This window comes from Olea europaea, chromosome 11 (assembly GCF_002742605.1).
Source record: "Olea europaea var. sylvestris chromosome 11, O_europaea_v1, whole genome shotgun sequence".
Classification (NCBI taxonomy): domain Eukaryota; kingdom Viridiplantae; phylum Streptophyta; class Magnoliopsida; order Lamiales; family Oleaceae; genus Olea; species Olea europaea.
The window spans coordinates 36,487,029-36,496,297 of NC_036247.1; the positions used below are offsets into that span (position 1 = coordinate 36,487,029).

Here is a 9,269-nt window from a genome sequence, read left to right on the forward strand (position 1 = left end):
GGGGGGGGGGGAGGGGGCTGTAGTCCAGCCCATCCCCCCTAAATCTGTCATCGTTATCTGTTTGTAGTTGCATAATGTTTATTTGTTTAGATTTTTGTTTCAGGTATTTCATCGTACGGCTACATCAAGGTGGTGAAATCGGAGGCCCAAATTTGGGCCATGCGACTGCACGCTATATGGCCACGCTATTGCATAGCCATCAATAGAAAAATTCGAGGGCCTGTTGTAATACTCCATGCGGCAGCATGGAGTTGTACCTTGCAGTCACACGGTACTTCAGTTTCGACCGTTGGAGGCCATTCTTGAATGTTGCAAATTCAATTTTGGCGGTGTTTTGTGAACCTTTGGCACCATTTCGTGTATATGATCGTTGTCTATATATAGAGGAGCCATGTTCAAGTTTTGGAGAATTTCATTTCGTGCTTTAGTGAAATTCTTTACAAGGGTTGTTATAATCCTTAAAACCGTTTGCCGGAATACCCTTAACCATCTCATTCAATCCTGAGAGGGGGCAATATCGTTTGAGGATAACGATCCCGCGTTCGAGCATTCACATCAATTTTCCTCCTTTGACATTCATATTTCTGGTTTTTTCATCTTTGTTTCTTCTCCAAACTTCTTTGTTTATAACATTCTCAAACAATATTTCTGTATGGAGAGTGAAACAACAATGATGACTATCAAACTTATAAATCAAGACCCAATACGATTTGATCGGTGTGATGGGACTAACTTCACGCGATGGCAAGACAATTAAAGTTTCTCCTAACGGCATTGAAAATCTTCTATATACTTGATCCAGATTTAGCGCCATTACTTGAATCGATGAATGAAGAGACAGAATCAATCAAAGTCGAAACACAGAAACCCAAGAAGATGAATTGATTTGCCACAGTCACATACTCAGTGTGCTGTCGTATCACCTGTATGATTTATATACCAACACAACATTAGCGAAGGAAATTTGGGATGCTTTAAAAAGTAAGTACAAAGTGAAAGAGGAAGGTACCAAGAAATTTTTGATTTCAAAATATTTTGATTTTAAATTCTTAGACAATATTCCCTTACTTCCAAGTACACGAATTGCAAGTCATTGTCAACAAACTAAAGGCAGTAAAAATCGAAATATCGAAGACTTTTCAAGGGGGGTTATAATTGCCAAACTTCCCGAAAGTTGGAAAGGATACCGGAAGAAGATCATGCATAATTCCGAATATTATTCCTTGGAACAATTGCAAAAGTATCTTTGAATTGAGGAAGAGTCTAGAAGGTAGGATAAGAGTGAAAACTCTTATGAAGAGACTTCCTAAGCAAATGTAGTGGAGAAAACTAAACTGCCTACAAAATTCAACAAGAAAAAGCCTTCAAGGAACTTCAATAAGTCCAACAAGAAGACCAAAGGTGGATGTTTCGTGTGTGAAAAATCTGATCACTATGCAAAGGAGTGTAGACACCGTAAACAAAACAACTCAATGGTAAAGTGGATTCCATTTAAGAAGATAAAATTGTGGCCACTGTAACCAAAATAAATTCAATCAAGGGAAAGGTTCTCGGGTGGTGGTATAATACTTGTGTTACTGTACATGTATCATATGATAAATCTTTGTTCAAAACATATCATGAGGTGGATGGAGACCAAGAGATTCAAATGGATAACGAGGTTCGGTCGAAGGTGATTGGAAAGGAAATGTTGATATCATCTCCACTTCTGAAAAACCGTTACTTTGACAAATGTGCTACACGTTCTTGATATGAATAGGGAAACTTAGTGAGTGGTAATCTCTTAAGAAAACCGGGCATCAAATGCATGTATGAATTCGGTAAACTTATACTGTCCCTTAACGAAAAATTAAATGGAAAGGGCTATTCTTGTGAAGGAATAATCGAATTATGTACCGTTGACAAATAAATTAATAGAATTCATTTTGCTTATTCTGTTGATTTATTTTCATTATGGCATGCTAGATTAGGTCATATTGGTAGAAGTACTATGAAATGTATGAAAAATGTGACTTAATTTCATATAATAAAAATAAATTCAAAACATGTGTGGAATCTAAAATGATTAAAAAACCTTATCAAAGTGTGAAAAATGACCTCTGGTATCTTAAAACTTATTCATACTGATATATGTAAAATGAACGACATGTTAACTAGAGGTGGAAATAGATACTTCATTACCTTTATTGATGACTTTTTAAGATATGTATATTTATTAAAGCATAAAAGTGAGGTTTTTGATATGTTTAAGGTGTGCAAAAATGAAGTTGAAAATTATCTAAGAAAGAAAATTTAAAACTTAAGGAATGACAGAGGTGGTGAATATTTTTTCAACGATTTTAACTTAATTTGTGAACAACATAACATAATTTACCAATGTTCTGCACCTAGAATACCCAAACAGAATGGTCTGGCTGAAAGGAAAAATATGACCATAGTTGAAATGATTAATGTCATGCTTATCTATGCTAAGTTGCCATTTAACTTGTAGGGTGAAACTTTATTAAGTGCATGTAGAATACTTACAAAATTTGACGACCAAAATGCAATATTTCAAAAGTTGAGTCGGATTGTAAAACGATGATTTGAGAATGCCAAAAGTCAATTGAAATTGAAGAGAAATCAAGGGAATAGAAACTTTAGAAAATGATCAAAACACATATGTGAGAAAGTTCAAAACACATATGTGAGAAAGTTCAGAGATTAATTTGTAAAATTGGTCCCCAAAAATTGAACCATTCATACGCATGGACATGCATGCCTGGTGTACGCAAGGTTAAAAAAATACACTCCAGCGACCAAATCAGCTGAACTATGCGTACGCACGAATGAAACATGCATATACATGGTTAAACTCCCAAAAAAAAAAAAATTATTTCCTTATTTTGTTTTGAAAACTCTTGGTATGTAATTTTTTGGCACCCTATTTATACCAAGAGCCGGCCAAAACTTGAGGAATCTAATTTTTATCTTTGAGAGCCGACTTTTGAGGGAAAGCGAAGGGAATATACATTGAAGAACGAAGAATTCGTCGCTTGGATCCAGATTTGAAGGCATTAATTGAAGATTTTCATATTTTCTTCATAGTTTAATATTCAGGTGATGACTTTCTTTTATTTTTCTTATATTTCTTACATTAATATGCTACGCTAAAATCCTTTGCATTGTATGGATGATAAAACGATTTAAATCTTAGTTTTTAATTCAATACTTTGTTTTTTTTATCTTAATTCTTGCATTGTGATTCCATTAATATGCATAATAACATTGTTTTAATGTTTGAGCACCATTAGGAATAAGTTACTTATTCGTAATGTTGAAAAACTCACAGTATGTAAAATATTGTTATTAGACCACACGGATAATAAATATTAAGAATAATGTTTGTGGTGTGTGCGATCTGTGTGATAATCTTAAATGTCAATACATATTTGCCATATGAATTTGGACTAGGAGTAAGATCATCTAATGGTAACCATATTTTATTATATCTGGGAAAAGAATAATTAAAAAAAGTGGAATTATTAACCGTCACAATTGTATGAATTGAGATAATTATCACAAGTTGAGAATTAGAACTAAGAATTAATCGATGGAGTCGGAATTCCAATACGTTCTCTCATTTGATTTTTTAAACCAAATTTTTATTGATTTTACAAGTTTTAGTTACAAAATTTAATTAGATATCCAACAATCGTCTTTTGATTACAAGCCCGAATTTAAATAATCAAATATACTATAATTGAGCATTATTTCTTGTGAGACGATAACTCTCTAATCACGATTATTACTTGTACAACGAATCTGTACTCTTGTGAAATTTTGACGAACAATTAACACTGTGAAATAAAGGTAAATTGGCATGCGGCATAGTGATTATATGAATAATCCATGCCTCTGCTGTCAATTAAAGATATTTTTCATCAACTTGAGAGATGAAAAATGATAGAGTTGGGATTTTATAATGATTTAAAGTTCAATTACTCGATTGGAAACTAGTGATCAATTGAGAAAATGAAAGTTTAGTTTTCAAATTGAAATTTCGTCAAAAGTTAGGTGCCAGCATATAACATTAAGCACTCCGAAACATTCAGGTTGAGCTTGAGTAATGTTTTATAATTTGAATACCACTTAGTTTTTCTATGCGAGATTTTTTTAGCCTCGTATTTGGGTTATTTGGTGGGTGTTGTTTTTGTTTTCGAAGTGGTATGGACGCTTCGGAACCACATTATTTTTAGGGTAGTATGCAATCATTTGCTTTAGGATTATCCATTCTTTGACAGTGAATCAGGGAAGCAATTTCTGCCATTGTTATACTTGGAGAAAAAACTTTGGTTGAAGAATAACTCAACTTATATTGTTACCATTTTGCATTATAGATCCTAAAACATCTTGGCGCTCAACAGCTAACTCTTTGGCTCTCTTACTTGAGGAAAACTTCGGTTGGACGATCGTACCGTCCTACGTGGTGTAACCGTCGAATAGGGAGCTACCACCTTATCGGGTGGCCAACCCTCACCTAATGGTGGTGGGACTGCGCCACCGAAGTTTTTCTCCTCCTACTTGGTTGTGGACATGTCATGGATCTGTTGATTTGAATTTGACTCTATTGTACTTTTTCTATTATAATTATTAAAAGAGGGAATTTCACAAAATGTCTATTTTTACCTAATCATTTGCAAAAATGTCCACCATTGCAAAAATGTCTAATTTGGAAGAATTTAGAGCAAAATACTCTTATTAACAATTTATAATTCCACACTAAGACAAAAAAATGGGCATTTTTGCAATATTGTTATTAGTCAATAAAATTTTGACACATAACCTATTATATTTATTTCAAGAAATATATATGTCAAATCACAATAAATGCCATGTTTTTCATTAATTTAGAAATGTCGAGAACGACATTTTTAAATGTAGAGAAATGTTATATTCAAAATGAAATGTCATTCTAGACAAATAAAACAGTGTTCAAATGTCGAGAATGACATATGAAATATCAAGAAACATTATTTTAATGTAACTTCTCATGGAAGCCACTTCTCAAAATTCGTGACAAATTCATAAAAAAATCAAATGTCGAAAATACCATTTTAAAATGTAGCTTTTCATTAAGGGCATAATAGACAAGTTGACACTAAATTCAAATGAGTAGACACTTTTTAACTTATACCCTTAAAATTGGACATTCTTAGAAATGCCCATTATTAAAATGTTCGAATGTGCTTAAGATGTGTATGTCTAGTTGGACGTCCCGGTATATCTACTAATTCGTATCTTTAATAATCTTATGAGAAAAAGTCCAACCAACAAAAATACAACAACAGTCAGTAAATAAATATATAAATAAAAGTAATCGATAATATTTATTTATAATAAATATTTTTTTAACTTATGCTCAATCTTTGTTATGCTCCTTTAAATTATACTTTGATAATATAATTCATTAAAGAAGGAAGAATCAGAATTTAGCATTCTTATCTTTTTACTTGTATAAATTTCAGACGTAGATAAATTACTGTATATAGTTGATAACAAGATAAAAGATGAATTCTGTGAATTGAAAAATGGCATAACACAAATTTAGTTTTATCTCTGTTTCAAATAATCAAACAACCGCGAAAGATTGATTCAGCAATGTTAAAACTAATTCTAAAGGGAAGCACAAAATTCTAATATAATAAAAAAAAAGAATTCCAACTCTATCTAATGGAATAAACCCATGTTTTCTTCTTGTCTGTTGAAAGATTGCATCCTTAGTAACGGGAGTTTCATCATTAGTCGAGTTGGCCTCTCAGCTGAGATCTTCCGAATCACAAGTACAGTAACTAGAGCAGATTTAATTCAGTCTCGGATTTCTTCAAGAACGAGCTTCAAACCAGTATCAGTTATCTTTATTCACTTCAAAGGGTCAAGTCGAGTTAGTTCATCGCACAATAGTTTGTTATTTTCAACCATCTTCACGAGTCTTTGAACCAAAATCGTTAATTGAAAACCCGATCCAAAATAGACTCAACAAACTCGCCTTTTCTCCAATCTACACCAAAAGGATCAGTGGGATAATCATCAGGTGAACTCGTGTTAATTCCCTCACCAAAGTAATCACAAGGCATCTCAGATTGAGACCGGTCCTCGGGCAAACATCCCGAACCAAAGGGATCATCGGTAAAAAAACCTTCATAAACCTTAGCAGATGCAGTATCCTCATAAGAGAGCTCAGATTGAGAATCATCCGCAGGTAAATTTAAGTCGATTGTCATCGCTGGGCGTCTCTCCTTGAAATGTCCAATATAGCCTTCTTTATTCACTATCATTGTTTCTCCCTTCAACACGACAGAAACCTACAAGAAACCACCAATTATTGATCATGAGATTAACTAACAATACAGAAAAATTTAAAGAATTTCTTCCTTCACTCGTAAAAGAATAACAGAAAATTTTCAAAACTTGCTTGAACTCAGCATCAACATATGTGTATACATGCCTAGAAAGAAAAGACTAAGCAGCAAAAATGACAGTCGAAGAAATCTCAAGAAAGAATGCCGTATTATATAGAAACCCAGCTTAGAGTTCTCTTGATACTAATAGTAATAACAGACGAGGCGAAGACCATGCACATAGAGGCAATGTAAAACAAAATTCAAACCAGACTAATAGGATTACTACGACTATTTACAACAGTAAACAAAAGTTGATCCGTTATGTGTTACAGTTGAATTGTATACAAAATTGTTGAGGGATAAATTTCACGTCGAACAAAGATGAGAATATAAACCAACATATAAGGGTTTGGACTACTCGACCATTTAAGATGGAACCCAGTCTTAACAAAAAGATGGTACCCAAACCACAAACAAATATATATTATATGTAGCTCTATATGTAGCTTTGATAACAAGGAGATCTTTGGAATGACAAACCGTGAAAGAAGATTAGCATTAAAAGACAGAAAATAAGCTGGCAGAGCATAATATATAATGAGATAATTCCATCTAAAAGTATACTGACCTTGGACAACCCCGGATTGCTTAGAAAAATGCGCCTCAGACCAGTGGCAGTTATGTTTATGCACTCCACAAGGCTCAGGCTCTGAAGAGTACCTTGAGCCTGGTTAGTTATCCTCAGAAGGTCATCATCCGTGATCTTTTCATTCAATGGATGATCTATGTGAATATTTCGCCATGGAAGGGGATCAATTTTGACAGCGTTACACTGCGATTTGCAAACTCCTTCAGCCGTGTTCCCCATACCAAGATAACCGAAGTCGAAAAATAGACAATCTGGCGGGGTAACATCTTTTTCTGCGAGAATACAATCTTTTTCTAGTCCTTTTCGCTGAACGGCTGCATCACACCGGGGCAAACAATGTTTAGCGAAACTGAATTTTATGTAGTCGTCCATGTATCTACCCAAATTAGAGCCCAATATCGAACCAACTGATGCTACCTTCTTAGCTTCAAGTGTTTCCTCAGTCTCCAAATCATGACCCTCTGATCCAAAATCCTCAATCCAAACCGTAGTAGAATCAAGATCATCCATACCAAAAGGATCTCTGGGCAAGTTAACATCCAAGTTCAAGGGACTACTAGGCAAAATTGTGTTAGCACAATCTTTTCCAGCACGAGTACCGTCTTTTTTTAGCCCTTTCCGTTCATGACCCAAATTACAAGAAGATAAACAATATCTGTCAAAACCGAAAGGAAGGAAATCCTCCAAGTCACCATTCAACGCGTTGCAGCCCTCATATGACCATTCCGCAGAGGCCAACGTGGAACCAACTGATGCAAACTTCTTATTATCATCAACTTTCATAGCTTCAGTTGTTTCCTTAGTCTTAAACCACCCACAAGTCTCTCTATCAAAAGCCTCAATGCAACGTATAATAGCCGCATCAAGAGAACCTATTTTTCTAACCATATCAAAGGAATCCCCAGGGAAATTCGAATCATGAAACAACAAATCACCAATGACTTCATAAACGTTATCAAAATTCAAATCATCACAACGTTTCGAATTTTCCCTTTCTGTGTTTTGGCATCCCTCCAAGAAACCCTCGTTTTCGAACTTGATTCCAGAAGACAAATTCTCTTCTTGATTCAGTGCCATTGTTTCTCCAGTCAGCAGTTTAAAATCCTATATATTCACAAGAAGACAAGAATTCTTGATTATACAACTAAAAGAAGCCCTTAAATTCAAAGAACTTACGAAAAAATTATACAAACCAAGAAAAAAAATACAGAACTTCCTTTAATCCAACATCAACATATGTGCATCTATGATTAAAAAGGGAAAAAATTTTCCAAGAAAAGGGGAAAAAAGATGGGTTTAATGGGAAAATCTTACCTATAGTTGAGCATGATGAAAAAAAAAAATCGCAGGAATCTCCTTTTGCATACGAACACCAACTCAGAGGTATTGCGATACTAGATTAGTAATATATATATAGAGGCAATGTAAGAGGAAGGATATCCAAAGCCGATACGGAGTGGAAATAAGGAAGTATATGAGAAAGAGGTGACTCGCTTCAAAGAGTAGAATCCCACCTGTGATCAACTGCTGGGTGTTCTAATATGGTAAGAAATAGAGAGAGAAACAAGCCTAATAAGTTTAGAGAGAGAGAGAGAGAGAGAGAGAGAGAGAGAGAGAGAGAGAGGTTTTATGGCCCGAGACCTACTGCCTTGGGGCTAAAGTTTTTAATTGTTTAATTTTGAAGGCCAAACACGAAACAAAAATTCTCTTTAGACGAAATAAAGTCTAGTGTGCAGTCAACGAAATAAAATACTGACATCACTAACTGTATGATCCAGAACGGAGGTTTGAATATCTCTATAATATTAATACCGAAAATCGGGATTGTATCGATGCTCGAGAGAGGTTGTTTTGGGGCTAGAATACTGTGTATTACAAAGGGGTCACTCCCCCCGCCATCTTGATACCGTGTATTATCTTTGTCCTTACTATCTCTAATTTTGATTATCTAGTCCGATTAAAACTAAGAAGAACATTTTATTTATCATGTATCTCGAAACTTATATATTAACTCCTACAACCGGAGTCTCTTTATGTAATCTCTTATCTTCCAAAATCTGATGAAGTTTGTGTTACGGATCTATTACTTGTAAATTCTTATCTTCCTTATAACAGACCATGTCATTCAATATCCGTAGCTTTATTTCTCCTCCGAAATCTCAAATCAAAGAGTATGTTTAGGCATCGAAATTTGACCAACATCTCCTAATTGTCTCTGAATTCATCTCTATTGAATT

General features: G+C 34.4%; 1 protein-coding gene across 1 annotated transcript; it reads right to left on the reverse strand.

Moving 5' to 3' along the window:
• Window positions 1–5,578: 5,578 nt before the first annotated feature.
• On the reverse strand, window positions 5,579–8,605 carry LOC111404257. Its single transcript, XM_023033067.1, has 3 exons — window positions 8,347–8,605; window positions 7,012–8,136; window positions 5,579–6,344 (listed from the first exon to the last, which is right to left on the reverse strand). Exons 2-3 carry the CDS (start codon window positions 8,107–8,109, stop codon window positions 5,988–5,990), a joined length of 1,455 nt encoding a protein of 484 aa, XP_022888835.1. The 5' UTR covers window positions 8,110–8,136; window positions 8,347–8,605; the 3' UTR covers window positions 5,579–5,987.
• Between the last annotated feature and the right edge of the window lie 664 nt (window positions 8,606–9,269).